This window comes from Polistes fuscatus, unplaced genomic scaffold (assembly GCF_010416935.1).
Source record: "Polistes fuscatus isolate 324 unplaced genomic scaffold, CU_Pfus_HIC Scaffold1, whole genome shotgun sequence".
NCBI lineage: Eukaryota > Metazoa > Arthropoda > Insecta > Hymenoptera > Vespidae > Polistes > Polistes fuscatus.
The window spans coordinates 12,386,690-12,410,768 of record NW_025112997.1 but is presented as its reverse complement, the minus strand read 5'-3'; the positions used below and the strand labels follow the sequence as shown (position 1 = coordinate 12,410,768).

At 38.9% G+C, this 24,079-nt stretch overlaps 1 protein-coding gene across 4 annotated transcripts in view; it reads right to left on the bottom strand.

The window, feature by feature from the left end:
* Window positions 1–1,145: 1,145 nt before the first annotated feature.
* LOC122520803 (angiogenic factor with G patch and FHA domains 1) overlaps window positions 1,146–24,079 on the bottom strand; it is a 32,448-nt gene continuing 9,514 nt past the window's right edge. For 3 of the 4 annotated variants that reach the window (XM_043641098.1, XM_043641089.1, XM_043641082.1), the window contains exon 9: window positions 18,311–18,474. In XM_043641098.1, the coding sequence (XP_043497033.1) occupies window positions 18,331–18,474 (144 nt within the window). In that variant the 3' untranslated portion in view covers window positions 18,311–18,330. Of the gene's footprint in view, window positions 1,252–18,310; window positions 18,475–24,079 lie in introns of those variants that run through there. The other variant, XM_043641106.1, reaches the window with a different exon arrangement.

Here is a 24,079-nt window from a genome sequence, read left to right as displayed (position 1 = left end):
CCACTCGGCGAGATCTCAACGTCGTTATTCAACGTCGATTTGCGAAAGAAAGATAGTATCAATGAGCCGATATGCGTGACATTGTTGATGATTGCTCGTTTTAATTTGATTAATCGCATATACATGACGTATAGTCGATAGAATAAATTAATTATCTATAATACAGTGTTACGTAAATATGAAATTTATATAGAATACTTGTTTGCCTTATGTAGTATATACTTTATATATGTAATCATATCTACAGCTTACGATAAAATTTTAGCTTCGTTCCATTTTTTAGTTGTAAAAAATGTTTTTATTTGTTTCAAAAAAAAAGTATCCTCGTACCTATTCAATTCGAAATCACTCCCATAGTATATTTTATATATATATATATTCTACATAAATTGGAGAATGTCAAGATTCACACAGTGAAATGTCAACACATATCAAATACGTCGGTGAATGATCGGATATTTGAGTTTATTCTTATACAATGATATTTCAAACATATACCAAGGTGAATCTTGACATTATCCAATTACGGTATTTCACGGTAACATATAAGATATAAAAAAAATATTAGCGAAATATCGTATTAAAAACACAAGTACGTACGAGAAACCGGTGATGATCGGTGTCAGTAATTTTTCCAATCCAGTGATTGAAAACATATTAAATAAAATGAACGATTATACCATAATACTTGATTCGACTACGTGACTTATTGACAGCAAAGCTTCCAAATTAGAGTATAGATCAAAATAAGAATATGTAGGTAAAGGAGGGGGGGACGGCAGTGACCTAAGAAGTGACCGATGTGTGTCGTAAGAGTGAGTCTTCCGGGGCTTCGACTCGTCGTCAGTGGAATAGCCTTTTCGAATCGTAGGAAGTAGAAGTAGAAGAAGAATAAGAAGAAGAAGAATAAGAAGAAGAGGTGGAAAAAGACGATGGAAGGAGAGAAAAAAGTGGGAGAGAAGGAGAAAGAGGTAAACGAGACGACTGCAAAAGAGAACTTGCTTGCCTCCAGGGGCCACGGTCGTTGCTGCCCACGCCATGGCCCATGTATCCACGTCCAGTACGGCCACCTGCGCAACTTGACAGCCAGCCAGCCAGCCAGCCTCTAACGATGCGCGTACCTACTCTCTCTTTCTCTTTCTTTCTTTCTTTCTTTCTTTACTCTCACCTCATTTCAAATACGTTCTTCGTTGAACGTTAAATGTATCCGAGATTATCCTTCCAAGTGTTTTGACGTGTTACCCGTATTATCTGAAAGATAACGATATTCTACAAATAGTTTAACATTCTTTATTCATTGATTTCAAAATATAAAAGAGAATAGGAAGAGAATTTAGGTAAGTTCAAGTAAAGACCGACATTTATATCTAAATGTCTAATCTCTTTCTCTCTCTATGGGGAGTTTTATATTATATAACTGAGAAAAAATAAGCATTCGAAAGTTCGACTTTACTCGGTCGAACAGTTTGAAGATGACTTGTGCTCTCTCCGGTACAAGATGCACGTAACATGCTGACTAAAAAACTGAAAAGCACTTCCACGATCCACGGGACAATGGAATCTTTCTCTCTTTCTCTCTCTCTTTCTCTCTTTCATTCATTCGTTCTCTTTCTCATTCGGCGTTCCTCTCGGCGTCCAGTGGCCGAAGGTTTTCAGCAGCACCCTAGTGGTCAATTTCCCACTCAGACGGAATCATTAGTCTACGGGCCAGTCACCGGCAAGCAGCGGGGTTGCATTCGCGCTTTCTGCCTACCATCAGAAGTACACTCGATATGAACGAGAAGCCCGCGGTAGCACGACTCGAGCGTGACTAAAAGCAAACTTATAATCTACTATCGAGCTAAAGGGCCAAACGTTTCGATTTGTTCCGCGACGACAACCTAAGCGGGAAAATCGCGTAACCATGTATTATAGATATATGAATACACACACACATGCAATGCACACATCTCTACTTATTTCAATCCTTTTTCAACATGTGAACTTCAACTCGACATAAATATTATGAAAACCACCCGAGGAAGTGGTCATCATACTTATCGCGGTTATTTCTCATCTATACCTATACTAATTACCTTACCTTTTAATTTAGATTTATAATTACTCGATTATCAGATAAAGATATCTTATTCAGATATCGATTCTTGTTCTATGAGCGCGTCAGCGACGCGTTTAACATAGTTTCTATTCGTCTCGTGCCAGTTGTAAGTGAGAAAGTATAGTTGGAAAGGGAGGAAAAAAAGGAAAACTACTGATATACGCTGATTGGCTTTCAAGCATGCCGTTTACGTATGAATATCGAATGAATTACTGGTCGGATTAACCGATGAATAGACGTGTAATTTTCTTGTCTGTCGGATGATAAATCTACTTTAGCTATTGCATACGTACGTTTATTAAAACAAGCTAATATAAATTAAATTGCGAAGATAAGCGTCAAAAAATTCGTTAAATTCGATATAACGTCTAAGTACAATTAGAGCAATTAAATGGATCGTTGATCTTTCGGCATTAACGTAAATCGCACGTGTCACGATAACGTTTCGTTCAATGGATTTAATTTAAATATATAAATTGTAAGAAAGTTTTAAAAATTAGTCATGAAATCCTCTCTTAACGTTAGTCGATTATTTAGATCGTAATACACTATAAGATCACACATGGTTATTAATCGAAACGTACATACGTCTTTTCTAACGTCCCACACGTCAATTACATTCTAACACGCGAATAAAAGGATTCGAGGAAGAGAAGATATATTATCCTTAAAAGATAAGGAGAAAAAATATGCTCAGGATAGAAACGAGAAAAGACTACTCGCGTAAGTTGTAGGGTAAGCGTGTCCTTAGAAATAATTACGATCATTATCTATGTAATAGTTAAAGTCGTGCGAGTATACGAAGTATAGTAACGTGAGAAAACAACTAATAAAAATATAGAAAGATAAATGCTAACCTGCTAACTGGTTTTACGCTTCGTACGTTAATAAGTAACATACATACGTACGTACGTATTACTCGATCTAAAAAATGAAGAAAGAACAAAATAAAATATCAATCAAAGTAACAAAAAGAAAAGAAAGGGTTGGCAAGATAGTCTAAGGAGAGAAAGTAAACTAAACCGGTCACATCGTATGTAGCTTCTTCGTCTTCGCGATCTTATTTCTTTGGCTTGTGTCCTTTGTAATTCGCGTGAGTACTCTTCTTTCACGCTCTTATTCTTTCTCTCTCTCTCTCTCTCTCTCTCTTTCTTTATGTTGGTGTTCAAAAGAGTAAGATATTCATGTCCATCCCCTCACGCAAGGAGCACGATACGCGACCGAGAGAGGCAGGACTTTGGGATATTCGATTGGTCGGATAAAGAGAAGGAGACCCTTTCAGCCGGATCACGTAGTAAGAACATACATCTATCCGTACAATCCATGTATATACATATATACATAAATACATGTATGCATATACTATACATACGTATACAGGTATACGTATAAATGTACAAGACTACTTCGCAAACGCTGTTGCACAATTAAAGAAAGACGAAGAAGAGTAGAAAAGAGACACGTACAGTAAACACACACAGCACACATACATCCATACACATGTACACATATATATATGTAAACGTAAAGCGAGAAAAAAAGAGATAGAGAAAGAAAGATAGAGAAAGATGCGTGTCTATGTGTAACTCGGAAAACAGTGAACGCACGCGCGCGCGCGCGCGCGGGCACGTAAGCCAGTGCGTCCACGTAGGCCCGTCTAGACGGCCGTCAGACGTATTATTGGGTTCGCGTAACTCTGCGCTACATTGCTATCGTGTTACGCGCACGTACGCGCACGCACACGCGTTTCCTAGCGAGGGTGTCGCGTCACATTCTCTCTCTCTCTCTCTCTTTCTTTCTTTCTCTCTATATATATATATATGTATATATGTACATGGTTGTGTGTGTATGTGTATGCGTGCTATTTGCCCGAGCTACTCGTCAACGTATATGGACTGAACTACGGCGAGTTTAGCTGACATAACCGCCGCTAATTACCGGCTGGCCCGGACCGCACGACTAGATGTGTCCGTCGCTCGATGCGTTAGTACAAGCTCGTATCTATGTAAATACGCTTGTGGGTGTGTGTGTGTGTGTGTTGTTGTTGTATGTGTCTCTCTTCGTAAATACGTGCGTGGGTCGGAGCGCAAACGACAAGATTAGGATGCAGACGCGGACGCGCTCGTTTGTCCTTCTCTCTCTCTCTCTCTCTCTCTTTTTGCTGTATGTGTTTATCCGTCTGTTTCCATATCTATCTATCTCTCGTACTTTCCAAATCGAAAGAAAGGATAAAAAGGATGCTGTTTATTATTGATAGGATAACCAGATCGACGATGATACTTTGGTCAAAGAATAACTTGTAACAACAACCATCGACGAGGACATTCGCACGGAAGGAGGCGGCTATGCACAGTCCGTAATTATCCTCTCCTCCAATTTGCAAACTTATATGTAATTCAAATCGGTGCATGGCCGCCGGCTAATGCAATAATAATGACTTCGTGGAAATTACCGCGAGCTCGCGCGCGCCCGCAACTCTGTCGTATATATGTATGTATATATATATATATATATATGTAATCCTTGCGAAATACGTGACACGAACGCCCCTAGGAAATTTTCTCTCTTTCAATGTAACCCACCACCTGCAAATTCTTTTCGATTATTCTTATCGTAACGCTCGAGTGTCGCGAATATAATTTGTATCAATCGTGTTTATCGTGAAAACAAGAAGAAACAAGAAATTCAGTTTTGTAATGAATCCCTTTTTCCCTTACGTTTCTTCGTTATTTTCGATTAGAAAATGATAACGTTCGAAAGATATCTTTTTCTCATAAGGAAACCAGTCATCTGGTATGTTTCTTCTCTTCGATCACTTTACGCTATATTTTCGTCTCTGACAAAAGGGCACGGCAATCGTGTGCAATCTCTGATTGTTTTTCAAACTTTGGTGAATGGCTGGATTTAAGCTGAAGGATTTACTTTAGAACATCTACTATGAAAAGATAAATACTAGTACGCGTACGTAGTATCAATATTAAATTTAAAATATCTTTTTTAAACTAATGATTTTTCTCTATACCTAGGTAAAGATTAATTTATATCATTTGTTGTGCGTTTTATTTTATTTATGATTATTTATTATATTACTTGCGTAATATAATGTTGATTTTTTAATAAAATAAAAACGTTTGCAAATAAAAGAAATTTAACTAAGTTCAGTAATACAAATGTATCCTTCTTTTTGATTACATTACCTATAAAATTAATATAATTATACTCTAGAAAAAGAAATTTATATAATCAAACATACTTTATAATAATGAAACTAAGGAATAATAAAATAAAACAAAATTTTCCCCATCTATCCGGATTCAATCCGACGACATCAGGGACACGAGACCACGTTGCTGCTCGGTTACACTACCGAAGTAAAATAACAAGTGAACGTAAGCATTTTTTCGAAATTTCCAACCCCCTTTTTTTTCGCATATGGTTGCTTACAATTCAATTTTCAAAGCTTGCAATGTATATTTCTCGTAAACCGTTACAAGTGTGCAAAGTTTGACAAAAAAAATCAGAAATTGTACATGATTGCCGTGCCCTTGTGAGAAATAAAATAAGAGAGAAAGAGAGAGAGAAAAGAACAAACAGAAGAATCGTGTCGAAACTCGAATCTCCTCTCTCGTTTCTTCCTGGAACTTGTTTCATTCAACCGACACAAATCTATTTATAGTCAAGCTCACGGAGATGATAGAGAGTCATTCGTTTGAATGAAAGCGTTACCTATTTACGAATGTTCGAGCAAACGAACAACACGTTAATCTCGAAAGATTCGTTAAATCCTCCTTTAACATTTTATTCATATCATTTTGAACCGATAAATCATTGAACAGGAAGATTCTTAAGAACTCAATACTAATCGACAGATTCGTCATATGAGATTAATTTTAATCGCGATTGGTTATCCCCCCTTTGGCATTACTCAAAGAATCTACCACGACAGCAGAATGAACGTGGCAAAATTCCAGTTCACCCTTTTCTTTTATTTCCCTCTCCACCCCTCCTCCACCCTTCCCTTTCTCATCTTTCTTCTCTTTTCTTAGTTTCTTTTTCATTCGCATTTTCGTTCGATCTTTTTGCTCGACACTTTAATTGATACTTTAACTGCTTCTCTCCTCTTACTCGTTTCGCCCTTTTTCTATCTTTCCAAGAAGGAAGAGCGATGAAGGTGAGTGATATTCCTCGTCGTTCCTTCCTGGCAAACGACTTTATAATTGGTCCATTATTATCTTCCTCGTATATTTTATATCTTGATGAATATCAACGTTAAGCCATTGTATCTATCTTGGCATGATCGGTTCTTTGGTAATTATGATGCAACGAGATCGAAATGATCGACGAGCGCGACTTTACTATACCAAATTCGAACTTTACTCCTTTTTAAACAACTGGTAATTACCTATATAAGTTTGTTCTCTTTATTTCCCAAAATTTATGTTTCTTACCGTAGTTGCTCTCTGTATGTGTGTGTACAAAAAATAGGGAAAAAAAAGAAAAGAAATACTTGCGGTTGAAATCGATACTGCGACAACGTCGTTTGCACACGACAATCACAAGCTGTGGGACACGAGAGGTGGTATAGGCACGGCCAAGGATTTCCTGGAAACAAAATTTCCAAGCAACAACATTCCTTTGAATGCCCGAGCTAGTTTACTCGCATATCTTATTATCTCGGAACGAGTTCGCGAATGTTAATACTTGAAAATTGTTAGCGAGATAAGCGCGAGTCGTTAGATACGGTGGTGAGTCGATTTGTCGTTTAAATTTCGTCAAGCGTGTGTACATTTAGAACAAAGTCATTCCTAGAGGAGGATAATATTATGTTTTATAAAAGGTCTTAACTTACGACAAGGTATTGAACGTTCCACGTAACTTCAAGATTTCCTTTCAAGTAGCTCATGTGTTATTCGATACCTCAGATGATTGTGAATAATGCGTTATTTATTATCTCGCATCCTCTTTTATTATTGTTCAACGTGTCATGGATATTTAATGTTTTGTCTTTCAACAGACACAATTAGCTGATATTACAGTTGACACATACTCAGGATTACGATAGGCATCGATCACGTTCGCATTCTAATGAACGCTAACACCAAGATTGGATAACCAACTAACCACTTTGGAATTTACATAGTCTCGAACGATTCTCGAGTACTGAAACATCGATTATTGATCTTACGAATTCCAATTCTTTCGATCTGGATAGTTTCTCGTATTCGTTTACATAAATAACAGAAATGTTCTAACGATTAGAATGATTTAGATAAACATGATATAAAGATGTAACAACGAATTTATAAATTGAAATGTTATAAATGAAACAAATCGAACGAATTATTTTTATTAACATTATTATCGTCGGAATATGACAAACACGCGTGTGTATCTATGTATTCCTAATTGTCGCGAATACGTCACGTTTTACCAAACTAAATCGCGTAACAAATAAAAAACTTGACTCGAAGTAGGTAATCGATTTAAATCCGAGTGATACAACATGCAGATTATATACTTGACAGAATCGAAGACGATTCAACTTATTAACTCTATTTGTCGTTTCATTTGCACGCACTCGAGATGAAAGCACACGTGTCGTGTTGTGCTGTGGTTGCTGTTAAAAGAACAAGCCCTTTGAGCAAGAGAAAGAGAGATAAAGAAAAAGATAGAGAAAGAAAGAAAGAAAGAAAGAAAGAGCGATAGAACGAGGAGAGAGAGAGAGAGAGAGAGAGAGAGAGAGAGAGAGAGAGAGAGGGAGACAGACAGATAAAGAAAGATATTTGGTTGCGAGACAAAATATACGCACGCGTACGTTCTAGTTCGTCGTACAAAACAGGAAGAACCACTTGTCATAGATTAGGCGTGCTCTCCTGTCCATAGTGAGAAAGAGAGATAGTACACACGTGTACGTATCCTATGGGATACTGTTCGCCTACACGTTCTCCGTCGAAAAATTCGATTTAACTATCGTCTAACCTACTTTCGAGGATGTTGTTGCTCTTCTTCATATTCTTCATATTCTTCTTCTTCTTCTTCTTCTTCTCCTTCATCTTCCATCTAATCGAGAACACGCGCTTCTTTCTCATAGCTCTTTGCTTGCATACGGTAGGAATCAAAGAACCGTGCGATACATGCATATTAATATCACGTACGATCGATAAAGGAGTTTAATACGCGTACTACTCCTTCTGCCGAACGAGCGTGTTGTTGTACGTACGTACGTCATTACAGGTTGTGTATCTCTCTTACGTGCTTACCTTCTCTATGAAGTCTTAACTATATATGTATATAAGTATATAAGGACTATCAAGAAAATACTCACGGAAATACAATCTTATCGTTTCTTTTCTTTTTTCTTTCTTCTTCTTCTTCTGCTGCTTTTTTTTCTACATACACATCGTTTATATTCAGTCCATAGTTATTAATTAACATTAAAATGCTGATTCGAATTATTGCTTGGTCAAATAAATTTCGAATAAAAAAAAAAATTATATACTTTTTTACGAGGTAATGGTTAAATAAATTGAAAAAAAGAAAAAAGAAAGAAAATAAAAATACGATTAGTCATTTTTGAATGAACACGAGGAAGAATAAATAAAATATATTTGTTTTTTCTTTCTCTCGTAAAGATATAATCAAACGAAATAAAAAAAAAAGTTATAAAAGTAATGACAACGGGCAGAGAAGGGGGAAGGAGTGGGAGGAGGAGGGGGAGGGGGCGGAAAGAGTCTCTCGACTGATCGAAAGTTAACGTGACGGATGCTCGTTCTCGCGTACGTACATACGTACGTACGACGACAAGCAGCACTTGTTTTTGTAACGTTAATTAGAGCGCGGTTTACGCGTGTTCCTAGAGCAATGTTACACACATAGAGAGCAATAGGTTACACACATAGAGAGAAACTCGTGCGCTCACGCAGCAGCAGCAGCAACAGCAATAGCAATAGCAACAGCAATAGCAACAGCAGCAGCAGCAACAGCAGCAACAGAGACTCACAAACAGAGACACGCTCGAGTAAAAGGCTGGCACGTATATACGTATCCTGAGTTCTATCTCTCCTCTAGCTTTGTATGTACCTCTGCGATGGTGTGGTTGCTACTTCATGCGTGCGTCCGCATTCCTAGCCTTCAATTACGTACGGCCGTAGTTACGTATGTACCTTCGGTACATGCGTGTACTCTTGTCTATTAGAAGAGAACGCCGGGGCCACGAGATTATTATTCAACCAGAAGTACCGCGGACAGCACCAGCAATAGCACCAGCACCAGCACCAGCACCAGCACCAGCACCAGCACCAGCAGTCCGCACTCGCCCGGTTCGGTCCAGTCCGTTCCTGATGCCGTTGCTGCGCCTTTGTTGCTTCTCTCCCTCTTTCTTTCTTTCTTTCTTTTTTCTCTCTGTGCTCACAACTACGACGGGGCCTAACGTCCCATTTTATGTGCCTGGCCTCTCTTCCTCCTCTCAAGATCTCTCCTGTGTTTCTCTATCCGGCTTTTCCACGCTCGAAGAAGCTCAAGATCGGAAGTCTTATTCTTCTTCTTCTTCTGTAGGAATCGATTTCACAATTTCTCTTATCCCGTTCCCCCATTTCTAACGATTCGTGTTGCATCCTTACTGAATAATGAGATTCTTTTGTATCCTCGTCGTTATCCTATGCATTACGATAAACTCTGACGAATGTTGGTTACAAGATTCGTTTGTGGTTCTTTTTTTCTCTCTCTTTCTTTCTCTTTTACAATTAGATTAAATTGTAAGAAAAGAAAAGAAAAGAAACATTCGTTCTGATAGGTTAACGTAAAACCTTAAGATACGACGTGGCGAAAGGGATTTCTTCTTTTCTTTTTCTTTTTTTTTCCTCTCAATGGATCGGATCCACACACACACACACACACAATCGATCAGCTTTTAAATTATACACGAGAGAATATCGTGTCGATGCGTACTCGAGCGAGACGTTCGACGTGCAGTAGCGATCAATGAATTTGACCCGCGGCAAAATGGATTTATCGTGACGTAATGATCGTTTTACATTGCCTTGGACGATTAATCGATCGAATAAAATGCATCTAGATACGTTGTCAACTACACGAACTACGAACGCTTATATGAGCTATATATTTATAATCTCTCGGTCGAATTACAGTAAATAACTACTCCCTTAACACATAATTACGATTTCCGTTATACATATATCTGCCCATAATTATAAAAATGGTCTAATCGTAAGACAAAATTACAAAAAAAATGAGTTTATTAGTTATTTCACACCACATTATTTTAAACTAAATTAATTCAATGTAATTTTTACGATAATATCAAAAATGAATCGTTAAATAGGGTTTGTTATTTCAATATTATATAGAATTCATTTAGCGTTCGAAACAAGAGATATATGACTTAAACCATTTTTCATTAGGGTGAACGAAAAGTTCGTGCGTTTATTGTGTTGAAACTATACTGTGAAACTGCATAATGGATTGTTTTTGTTTTTTATTTTTGGTAAAATTTACTTTGGAAATATTAATTAAAAACACACGAACTTTTGATTCACCCTAATATATACATATATATACATATATATATTATAAATATATATACGTAAATATTTATTATATGGAATAATCATTGATTTTTCTGAATGGAATCATAAAGGGATGCACCAAGGTATATTCGTTCTGGCGCATCTGCCAGTACTACTACCGACTTATTCGCCGACTTCGTTTCCACGCACGGAAACGCATAATTGAAAGGCGAGGAGAGCCTCGTAAATAACTGCGCTAATTATTTCTAGCCCCGCCAATTTCCTGCCTCCTCCTTGCACTCCCTCTCGTTCTTCTTCCCCCTTTACCTTTCCCTTTCCTTCCTTCCTTCCATTCTCTCTCCCTCCTCCTCCTCCTCCTCCTCCTCTTCTTCTTCTTCTTTCTTTCTTTCTTTCTTCCCTTCTTATAGTTCTTCCTTTTCTCTCTCTCTCTCTTTCTCTCTTTTTCGAACACTGTTCCCTACCTATATGACTTCCCACATTTACGCGAAATATTTACACCACCGGTTAGATTAGTATTATATTTATCATTTTACGAGAGTCCCTTTCGTAGGATTATTCTTACCGTTACTGTCAATTTGAAACAATTCATATCTGATTGTAATACAATGTTTTCTAATTTTTATACGAAGAAATCATATTTTACGATTATTAATTTTATTACAAGAAAAGTATAATTTGACACATATATATATATATATATAATAAGAAAATTGTTCTCACAAGAGTATGCTTAAAAGTTAAAGAAAAATGTCAGCCGAGTATTATTCACAGAAATAATAATGGTATTTTTTTGTTATCTCCTGTAGATACGAATACTCTTATAAGATCAATTTTATTATCTTTATTCTTATTCTTTCTAAAAATAAAATGTTTCTCTGAAATCAAATTGAAAGTCGAATAACCCTAAAATAAGTATCTATGTATATTAATTTTCAAAATGTTTGCATTACAAATGAATATCAATTATTTCAAATTTATATTAGAATTGAATACGAATACTCTTTTGACTCACTAAACATAAACTTTTTCAAAATTTGCATCATTATGTTTTCGCTATACGAATAATTGAATCACTAACATGCTGGTAACTTTATCAGAGAAACAAAAATTCCTATAAACGTTCAATTTTCGCGATGTAAAGTATCGAATAGAAAACAACAATAATTTCAAACGTTTTATAATAATCGAAGATAAAAAAAGGTATTTAAATAAAATTCGCGGTTATATATATTCGCGAACGTTTACCATTGGACGAGTATAGGTTCGTCGTTAGTATCGAAAGGGTTAAAAACAAGAGAAAAGAAAAAGAAAAAGAAAAAAGACCAAAGTACAAAAAAATTGTTAAGAAGAGTCTGACAAAAAAATATATTAACGACTGTTGCCGATTTCAGTGACGAAGTATATATATATATATATATATATATATATATATATATATATACATACATACGTCGATAGGCGTACTTGAGACCGTTGCTTTTTATTTCTTCCTCAGCTTTATTTTTTGAGGTTAATGAAAGGACCTTGACTGATTTCACGAGCATACGCGCACGCACGAGTATCGCGAAACTTCTCTCTCTCGAGGGGAGAACTCGCGAAAAGAAAAGGGAGAAAAAGAAAAATATAGAGAAAGACTGTGCGCAGAAAGAGCAAGAGTAAAAGAGAGAAGAGGAAGGGCTGGGGGGAAATCGGAGGGGGGAATGGGGTGGGGGAGGGGGAGAGAATGAAGGAAGCAAAGAAAGATGGCGGTTGAGATTATGTGTGTGCTGTTGCCATGCAATTTGACTACCTGCTACGGACACGTGCGCACGGCTAACTTTACTCTCTCTCTCTCTCTCTCTCTCTTTCTCTTTCTTTTTCTTTTTACCCTTTCTTTTCTTTTTCCTTGACATCTTATGCGCTTTTTTAATTAGATCGTGTCGATGATAATAAGGAAGATTATTACATTTGGATCGCATTGAATAGATCTTTTCTATTAATTTTGGATATCGATAGTTCTAACAATTCCTAAATTCGTTAAAAAAGAAATTCGTCGACGCGATTAGTCCGGTTACCCGGTAGAAAAACGAGGGATGAAGAGTGCTTCGTCGAATGAGAAGACTCTCATCGCGAGTCACTTATCGTCTTGTTCTCCCTCGCAAGGTACTCTCCGAACCTGAGAGGAGGACTCGGTGCACCTCGTCGAGAGCTTCCCTACCTACCTTCCTATCTATCTATCTACCTACCTACCTACCTACCTACCTACCTACCTACCTACCTACCTACCTACCTACCTACCTACCTACCTACCTACCTACCTACCTACCTACCTACCTACCTACCTACCTACCTACCTACCTACCTACCTACCTACCTACCTACCTACCTACCTACCTACCTACCTACCTACCTACCTACCTACCTACCTACCTACCTACCTACCTACCTACCTACCTACCTACCTACCTACCTACCTACCTACCTACCTACCTACCTACCTACCTACCTACCTACCTACCTACCTACCTACCTACCTACCTACCTACCTACCTACCTACCTACCTACCTACCTACCTACCTACCTACCTACCTACCTACCTACCTACCTACCTACCTACCTACCTACCTACCTACCTACCTACCTACCTACCTACCTACCTACCTACCTACCTACCTACCTACCTACCTACCTACCTACCTACCTACCTACCTATCTATCTACCTACCTACCTAACTACCTATCGTCTTTCCTCTATTTTCGCGCGTATCCGTGAAAAGAAAGAAGAAGAAGAAGGGTGAGTGAGGTCGAATGCTGTTTACATAGAAATTCTTAGCGTGAAATCCTGTCAAATGGCAAGAGAAGAGAAGAGAAGAAAAGAGAAGAGAAGAGAAAAGAAATAAGAAGAGGAGGATAAGAAGAAGAAGAAGAAGGAGAAGAAGGCAAGCGGTACCTGACTCTTGCTCTCCACCGTCTCCGGGACCCCGTGCTGGCGTGGTGCCATTTTTATAAGGCCCATAAAGGCCGTGAACGACCGTCGAAAATAGTTTTGGATGTTCGAGCGAGACCTGGTAGACGCTATTAACTGTTCCTCCAGGTACCCGGTGGTGGTATAAAATTGACTTTTTATCGTGACTCGCGAACTCGAAAGACCGAGAGATATAGGAAGGAGAGGACGGAGGGGGGGAGAGGAAAAAGAGAATAAAAAAGAATATTTAAGGAAGAGAGAGAGAAAAGATGCGACTGGAAATTAGTCAGCGACGTTTTCGAAGATTCCTGAACGTCGTCGCCGTCGCCGTCGCCACCGCCAACCGTCCCAATGCAAGCGTGTTGTTCTTTTGTTCTCCTTTTGCGGACCCAAATACCGTTTTACCGTGGGCATACCGGTGCATTCGTGGCATCGTCCCTTCTTCCTTTCTTCCTTCCTTCCACTTATATTCGTTCCCTAGACGACTCCCCCTTTCCCCTTTACCATTATACTCATTCCCCTTCGCTACTTCCTTCGACTACTCTTCGTTGTCGACCACCACCACCACCTCCTCTTCATCCTCCTCCATCTTTTCTACCTTTTCGTTACTACATCGCAAAATTGGTAGGAATCCTTAATTCTTAAACGTCTAAACTAAATGAATTGTAGAAGTATTATATATGTTACCGGCAAAGTTTGAGATCCGGTATTATACAGAATGCCTAAAACTAGCCGGCAATGTATGAAATGTATTCATATTTCACACATTTCCTAGGCATTCTATAGGATGCCAAATGAGAAGCCGGCAAAGTATGAAAATACATCCCCGATTCGTTTCGAATATCACGTCTCTTATCATTTTTTCAAAATATAACAGTTGTATTTTTATTTTTTATTATTATTACATATATTATATTATATATATTTTTATTATTATATATTTATATTATATATATTAAATATTGATTTTTTCAGAATAAAACATTTGTATTTTTGAGGAATACACGTTATTTATATAATAGCCTTATCAATACCTTCTTTTCATACATTGTCGGTAACATATTTCATTAAGCTTATCGATAATATAATAATAAAAACGATCTTCACAATGAATTTTCTTAAAAGTATAATATTAGGGTGAACCAAAAGTTCGTTTGTTTTTTAAAATGAATATTTCACTTGCATATAAAATAATTGTATTCACTTCAAAATATTGCACTATCTTGCAATAAACGCACGAACTTTTAATTCATTCTAATACATTAAATCGTATATATTGTTGAAATATAAAAATAATGTTATAAGAAAAATTAGAAACTCTTCGCGTAGATAATAATAATGATCGAGAAAGGATCGAAAGAGAGAATAAAAAGAGATAGAAAATGCCCGTAAGAGATTTGGAAAATTTTCGTCGATAAATCATACCGTCATCGGTGTTGTTATCAAAGTCATAAGTTTGACCGTCGACGACGACGACAACTGCAACGACTACTACTACGACGACTACTACTACTACTACTACTACTACCAGTACTACTACTACTACTACTACTACTACTACTACTACTACTACTACTACTACTACTACTACTACTACTACTATTATTACTACTACGAAGAAGAAGGATCTACGTCTCGAGGACGTTTCGTTGATAGATGTATGTTCCTCCAACGTATGCGCGGTTATTATCGCAGATTTGTGCATCGGTGTGCCTCGTAAATTCTCGCGTAATTTCCTTCGGAGATGTTGACTTTGGGTCGGATAGAAGGAGAAGAAGGGAAGAAAAAAAAAAGGAAGAAAAAAACAAAAAAAAAGAGAAAGAAGTTGGCTCGAATAAGAGCCCGATTAATGCACCCGCCAAGTAAATCCGTGGAATGATGCACCGCCTGCGGTAGCTTAACCGCCTACGCATTGCAGCGCTCGGAAGCGCGGATCCGAGACGATGGCAACAGCGATGATGATGATGATGATGATGATGATGATGACGATGACAATGACGACCGGCCAACCGATCGACCGGCCAATCGACCATCTGATCATTTTATTTTCTTTCATTTTATTTTCTTTTATTTTGTTTTATTTTATTTGATTTTCTTAAAGACCTGTTGTACTTCTCCTTCCCTTCCTATCTATCTTATTCTAAAACCACGTTATACATCTATTGTGCGTACGAGCTATTGCCACTATGATTTGTGTGACGGTTAACTCGTTAGCTGTCCTAGTCTTGCACGATGAGCCTTTGAACAGCGGCTCAAGATGCTTTTGTAGTACCGCAGAACGTTCCACTCGACTCAAAGATGTAGTAGTACTCTACTTGTCCACGTGGTACTTTAAACTCGAACGAAAATAACATCATCGTATGATTTTAGTTGTTAGTTGGAACAGATTTGATAAGATGAGTTCGATACGGTTCGTTTAATGGGACTTTTTAGCGATAAAAACGGAGAAAAATATAAACCAATATACTTTATAGTTTTCCTAATTCATTATTCTGAGAAAAGAATAACAAAAAGAAGAAGTAGAAAAAGAAGAAGAAGAAGAAGAAGGTGGTTAATTAAAAAATAAAGTAAAGAACTTGAAGGCATTAACAAAGTGACCGAGTTCGACGATTAAAGCGTCCAATCCATTTCGTCGAGGCTGTCAACGCGCCGCTTCCTGCCATTTGTCAAGCAACTTTATGGCTTTTCTGCGCACCGCCGAGCAAGAAACACACGGGTACGAGCATTCGCGCGAGAAAACGGTATTCGCACGTCCCCGGTTTCATTAATTTTCGCGGACGAGGCCCCGGCAGCCGCATGACTTCCAGCAAGTTCATTAAAAACGGTATGCGTTGTCTCTACCTACTACTACGAGACATATCTTATTACTCTTGCGAGAACGAATAAAATCCAAGCATAGGTCAACAACTATGTTCCATTAGTCAACATTTCAATCTCTGAATTACCAATTAATTTCTCAAATCCCGTTGAAAGAATAATATACGAATACGTCATCGTTACAGCGACAAAGCTTAAATATTTGCACGATCAATTTAATAATATGGTCAAGATTGAAAAGATTTTGGAAAATGTGTAACTTACTGTATGCTTTTGGATAACGAACAATTAGGAAAAATTGTTAAGTATAGACATTAATTGGAAAAAAATTATAAATTTTTTAATTTATTTATTTAGGGATTTATGTTTAAAATATTGCCCTGATGTGAACAATAATTTATTTCCCTTTACAAAAATATAAAGAGAATACCTAACAAGATAAGGAGTCTTTACGCTTATGTAATGAAAACATAAAATGTTAGAATTCTTTTCTCAGTAAAAAACAAAAAAAAAAACATTTGATACGTCAGGAAATGCAAATGCACGAGAAGTTAGTCGGATTGTTTGCTTTGAACAAAAATATAACAACAGGAGTTACGATGCGTTAAGAAACACGCTGAAAATAACTCAGAAATTGTTGCAAAACGAAATTAATGTTGTATTATCCAAAAAAGAAAAAAAAAAATCAAGTATTAGTAAGCGTTTTATTCACACTTTTAATGCCGCGTCCTACGCAAAGGATATTAATACTCGACCTGCCGTTTGACGGCAGTCTTTGAGAAAGGTATTAATATCTTTCTCGATGAAAGAATGTTAACTTTTCCAATGACCGTAACAGGTTTTCATGGACCGGATGATTACTTTGGTATAATGTCTAAGTCTCGTATCAGATAAGTAACGATTCACAGTAGTGTTCCAAGCTTAATATACAGACAATAGTTGTTGTGCCAAAAGGATAAATCTTTTGAGTGAGAAACCAAGTTGTAATAATAGCAAATACGAAAAGTAATCTAACGCGATTACTAAACAATAATAATATCAAATAAAAAATCAAGATAGAACAAATAATTTATCGCGTTTCAATTGACTTTTATCGTCTTTTTCATAGTATCACGACGTATAAATTCGTTGTCCTTGGTTTAAAAGGATTAAAAGGTTGAAACTAAATTTACAACTTATTTCAATTTTTTCTCTTCCAAAATTATAATCTCAAAATGATGAATTTGAATTATTGTAAACAAATCAATTAGGAGAAAACAACAACAACAACAAGAAAATGAATAAAATACAAATTTGTCGAATGACCGTAATAGATTTTGATGGACCGGATGATTCTGTTACGGTGTCGGAAAAGTAACGATCCACGGTAGTGCTCTGAGTTTATTATGAAGACAGCGTTGATGTGCCAAAGGAGTTAAGGGCTTGGCCTAAACTTACAGCTTACTCCAACTCTCTTTTTCTCTTTCTCGCTCGCTCGCTCGTACTCCCTTGCGAGGTCTTTGCACCGCCAAGTTTGCTTTATAAATATCGTCAGAGAACGGGCGCGGACCTACTAGAGAAGAAGCTACGTTCGTTATGGATTCAGAAGCAATCTCTTCTTCTTCTTCTTCCTCGTCTTCCTCTTCTTTTTCTTCTTTTCCTTTCTTTTCTTTTACTTCTACCTTCCTCTTATTTTACTACTTCTTCTCGTATTCTTTTACAAATTAAAAAACATCTTCTTCGATAAAGTGTACGAATATTCGAAAGTTTTCCCCCGTTTGTTTTTTATTATTTATTTATGTAAAGAAATTTAACAATTGTCTTCATTAAAATCTCATTAATGAAAAAAGAAATATATCTAAAGAGAATCATTGAAAAATGCGATTCCCCTCCCCCTGATTTAGCGATAAGATTAAGATTGTTCGTTTTAGTCAAATTGATTCTTTTATTCCATAATTTTATTGTATCGTTGTTGTGTTTTACGCCATCTTGCCTGTTTCTTCTCAACGTTATAATCCAACTCGATCTTAGGAAAGTCAGCTTTAACCGCACCGAAGCCGCTCTTGTTTGGATTGTTCGATATAGCTATCTGAAAAAAAAACAAATCGAAAGAAGAGAATGGTTAGTTATTAAATAGACAAAATTATTATACAAGAGAGAAATGAACGACGATATAAATTGCAGTCGAAAATCCGAGTCGAAAGGAAGAAGAGTAGACACCAAAGGGGAAGCGGGCTGGGGGGTGGGGGATATCTGGGGTTAGTAAGAGGGCGGAGTAATCTCGTCGGTGTAAAGGGGGGGAGGGGTTGGAAGGCGCTAATACGCGCCAGCTGTAAAATAGAATGAACCTCAGTTCTTGAATATCTATGCAAATCCTTTCCTACTTGGACGAGAGACGTAGTTCGTCGGGGGTCTTGATAAACTGTCTGGGCAAGTTTGCACGATCAAAGTATTCGTCCGTCTGCCCTGCGATAGAAAATGCAAATCGTATCCCGACCTTTTTCCGCGAATGCGACTCGGTAAATTTTTAGTATCAGCTAGTTCCCTCGACTCTCCTTCCTTCCTCCCCCCGCCCTGACCCCGCCCCGCCCCATCGTAAGTTTCGTCCTCGTTATAATCTTTACCTCTACCCCCTATCCCTTTCCCGCCCCGACCCCCAAAGAACAGCAGCCAACGAAACTCGAAACGAACGGGGTTTTATCGACACGGCGGAGAGTTACGAGCTTGAAAGTTTAAATAAATTTCCCGCTCTTCCCGGTGGGATTTATGCTAATTCGAATTAGAGAGAGAGAGAGAGAGAGAGAGAGAGAGAGAGAGAGAGAGAGAGAGAAAGACTATGGTTATTTCATTTCAGACGGTCACGCTTCCGTGGATCATCCTCACGAGGCACCACGAATCTTATATCTCGGAGTTTGAAGAATTCAGCTCTGGTGGAAGAGAATCGGGTCTTCTAAAAATCATAGATTAAAAGAGAGAGAGGGAGAGAGAAAGAGAAAGGGTTCGTGTCTCTTTCGGCAAGGATTCTTATCGTCAAGAGGGAACCGTTTCCAGATTTTAACCAGCTCTACGGTGGAACCCACCCGGGTACATTCTCTCTTCAGCCGGTATTTGGGCCAAGTGTTCTACCTCGTCTGGGCTGTAAATGAGGCCCTATTCCACCGGCGCCGTCACTTGACTTACTTGGCTAAAAGGAAAGAGAAAAAGAAACGCCTAGTAGAGAAGAGCGCATCGTGGAAAATGAGAGAAATTATGGGTGGTGGTACGCCTGCTCCCCCCTACCCCTCCACCGCCTCTTCCTCCACCTCCTCCTCCTCCACCTCTTTCTCCTTCTACATCTCTAAAAGCAGCAGCAGCAGCCACCAAAAAAGCTCAGCCGAGAAAGATTTCGAGTACGTCGAGCACGTCGCAGCGTACAATGCCCTAGGATTAGAATTTTCTAAGCGAGTAACTCGTTATTTCGTTGGTAGGTAAATGCAGTAGTTTTCTTTCCCCGGTCAGTCTTGAAAACGTCGCAAAAAAGCGAGATACTACTCCCAAAACGAGACCAAAAACTTTGCCATTTAGTCCGCGAACTCGTTCGCGTCTCCTAAGTAATAGTATGAATAGTTAATTAAAAATGTTAGCTTCGGTAGACTAAGATAAAGATTCACAGGTAAAGAAAGGGTGGTGGTAGGGGAGGAAAAGAGATTAAAAAAATAAAAAGAAAAGAAAAGAAAGGAAAAAAAAATTCATTTCGGAGCTAGGTACCCTGGCAGTTTTAAGCCGACGAAAAGTCTTTCTAGCGTATTTGGGACAAGTACTGTACCCGTCTGGCTTGAAAATGAGGCCCTGTCTACTGCCGCCGCCATCACTTGACTTACTTGGATAAAAGAGAAAAAGAAGGGAGGGAAATAGGAAAAACTAAGGTAGTAGACGGAAATGGAAAAAAGAAGGGAAGTGGAAGAAAAAAGAACGAGACGGCGAATGAACTCGTCGCCTTTGATCGAGAAAACGAGAAAGAAGCTTGAAAGAAGAAATTAAATGTGCGACTGTTCTCAAGAAAAAAATCGTCATCGCTAACTAAGAATTAACAAGGTCCAATTTGTTCCTCTGAACCGCGTTCGAGAATAAGAAAATTGAATGAAAGATAATACGAGGGAAAAGAGACACGACGGTCAATGCGGAAAACCACTTGTTTCTTGGCAAAGATAACCAAGTCGTGTCAAGTAGCGAAATAGTCGGTATGGCCGACACTGACGTCGACACTGACGCACAAAACCGCCAACAACGAGTCAACGAGTCAACGGCAACTACGACGATGATACATACATCTCATCTGGATCGTCTAGACCACTTATATGCTATAACACATTATTGTCGCGGCCGCTCGTTATAATCTATGCCGTGACACAGTCGGCGTACAGTCGAATCACGATGAAGAGAAAACGGACCAGACTTTGTTCTATTCGAGACGAGACGAGACGAGACGAGACGAGACGAGACGAAACGAAACGAAACGAGACCAGACGAAACGAGGAGAAGAGAGGAGAGGAGAGGAGAGTTTTCTGCGAAAACATAATCCACCTTTCGAATGGAATTACGTTGAAACTTTAATACCTCGTCGGTTTGCTCTTTTCCTCTAAAAAGCTGACGAAGGAGATTAAAATACATGCTCCGTCTCCGGTATAGTGCACGAGACTAACGAGCTACGTTCTCCTAGCTTATATATTTACGTGAACCCGAACGAGAATAAGAGAGAAAGAGAGAGAGAGGGAGAGAGAGAGAAAGAGAAAGGACGATCGATTTTGTATAATAATAATGTATGATATATCTTGATATACTTTTCTTTTTCGGAAACGATAGAACAAACCAGACAACGTCTGGGTTACCTACTACGTCGATCGATCGATAATGCAAGAATTGCAAGAGAACAAGTATATAGATAGAGAGTCAAAAGAGAGGGAGGGGAATAGAAATAGACGACGAAACCGTCCTGATCGTAGTCGTCGTCGTTTCAAACTTTCATACGAAACGACGACCAATGTTAACCGTCTGCAGAGCAAAACTATTCTCGTTCCTTCCAGGTGTCACGACCCAGATCTCCTCTCTACGATTGTACCACGAAATAGGTTTTATCCGAATGAAGTTTCGAAAGTTCGGATCAGTCGGTCCTCTTAGGAAAATAGGCAAATAGGGCAAAACGTTTGGACGGGAAGGCAATGCACTGTTGACGATTACCGATTAACGCCCACCAACAACTGGCCCAATCGGCAAGTTACACGAACACGGCGCGACGTCTACACTTCTCGACATTTAACACTCGACGTCTAACTCCGCTAGCATCGTTTAATCTTCGTACGAGCTCTCTTGATGCTTGCGCGTATTCGAATGCGTACGACGCTCATTCGTCGCCTCCGTCAATTCATCCTTCTATTTATTCTCCATCGTCAACCTTGATTATGTTCTTCCTTTCTTTATTTTTTTCTTTCTTTCTTTCTTTCTTTTTTCCCCTCCCCCATCAAACTATAAGAACTTATTTCAAGTTTTCTCGAATCCTTTTTCTGTTTTTTTTTTTTTTGAAACGTTTCGATTAAAAGACCGAATATTTCTTTCAATATGCAAAAGTATGATCATCTTCGATGCAGCAGGACGAGCGGAAGAAGAAAATTCTTGGATTGGAAGAGCAGACTCTCCCTCTCTCTCTCTCTCTCTCTCTTTCTCTCTTGCTCAGTTACATTTGTTCTACGATAGACATTGGGCTTGGACAGACAAAACGGTGCCGACAGACGTACAATAACATATTGGAAATTCGCGGGTTCTTCTTCCGGAGGAAAAAGAAGAAGAAGAAGAGGAAGAGGAGGGGGAGGAGAAGAAGGAGGAGGACGATGGTAGTGTGCCAGACGGTCTGTGCCAGTTCGAAAGTTTGTCCCGGTTTGCCCGTCTGGCATTACCGGAGACGAGGGTGTAAGAGGTGGTAGCAGCACGTGTACACCACTACTGTGGTCCGTAGTAGTCGTAGTCGTCGTCGCACCTTGACAGGTTGAATGTGGGCTCCCATGCGGGGAGACAGCATATTGGGTTCGAAACTTTGCTCGTTTACAACGCCGCCGGTGTGTCCGCCGTCGCCTCCGGTAGCTACCAAGAGCCGTCCTAGCTCTCTGAAATAAACGTCACAGGCTTCTCTTTGCTTTAACTCTCTCACCCTCTCCTACCTTTACTTTCTCTCTTTCTCTCTTTCGGTATTTCAACCGACAACTCTAATTCTACATTCTACATTCTATCCCTAACATCGTGTCTCATCTCTTCACAGAACACTTTTCACCTTACACGAGTTTTAAATCAAAACCTTAGATTCTCAACACTCGGAATCCCTTACTACAATTAGTGTTCCTTGATAATCTCACATAAGAGACAAAAGGGAAAAGAAAAATAATAATAGTTTATCTATGCATCTGAACAAGATTAGCTCGGTAGGGCTTCTTCTTCTTCTTTGTGGGTGTGTGTGTGTGAGAGAGAGAAAGAAAGAAAGAAGACAGTAGACGGAGCTAATCGAGAGATCGTTCGGGAGATTACTGTGAATACGAATGGCAAGACTAGAGGAGAGAGAGAGAGAGAGAGAGAGAGAGAGAGAGAGGAGTCTATCGGATAGAAGGAGAAAAGGGATCTTCCGCTTGCTTAACGGCGTCCTCGTGTTTGCAGAGAATTAATTAGTATTTGGCTGTCTGTATAGAGTGTAGAATCCCGTAGACTAAACTAGACACATACATAGAGGATAGCATACGGCGCGATCGTCTGCGAGTAGACGAGGCTCCGAGAGATAGAATAGACAGAGAACATGTGACATGGAAGATCGGGTTAAAGGGAGAGAGAGGAAGAACAAGAGAACAGATAGAGATAGAGAGAGAGAGGGATGAAGGCAGACGGGTACAAGAGCCCATAGACGTATCGGAGACGCCAGGGGAACACGTTCCATATACTTCCCGAGGAAGAGGGGCACGCGTGTTACCACCGCGGTCGTGCGATAATCCTGTGATGGATGTCCCTAGATGCTCGTCGGTGAAACCTCGAGCATCCTGCGCGCTCTAACGTCGTTGAATATGTGTGTGTGTGTGTGTGTGTGGGTATACGTTTGCTACTGCTGTTGCTGCTGCTGCTGCTGCCGCTGCATGTGTGTTTACTCAGCGGAAGCCGTCTGGCGGCGATAGGGCAACCTAGATGACGTATTGTACTCGTCGTGTCTATTCGTTTCGAAGCTACTTCCATCGGGGGATGAACCTAAGGCTTGAGGAGAATCCGTGTTAGCCGAGTGGAAACCATCAGACGTCATCATATTCTACCATATACCATATCGAACAAGATTCGAACGAATCGACAAAAATTTGCGTCAACCAACGATAGGTATATGTTCCTATCTCTGGCGACGGGAAGCCATAGCGGCTTGCACTAATAACCACGCGATATTCCTCTTGTCGTTTTTCGTCCCGTCGCATCCTCTTTGCTCGACACTATTACTCTTTCAACATCTTTTACACAGTTACCTCTCTCAACAACCTACGTCAAAGTTCAGTTGTCCGGAACTAAGTAACATCGAGTGTACCGATCTATGTATCTCACGTACATATACATATATACGTAAAAATCTGCTCTTACGCGATCTTACAATGAACCTACATATGGAAATAAATTTTGATCCATCTTATTATTATCGACGAATC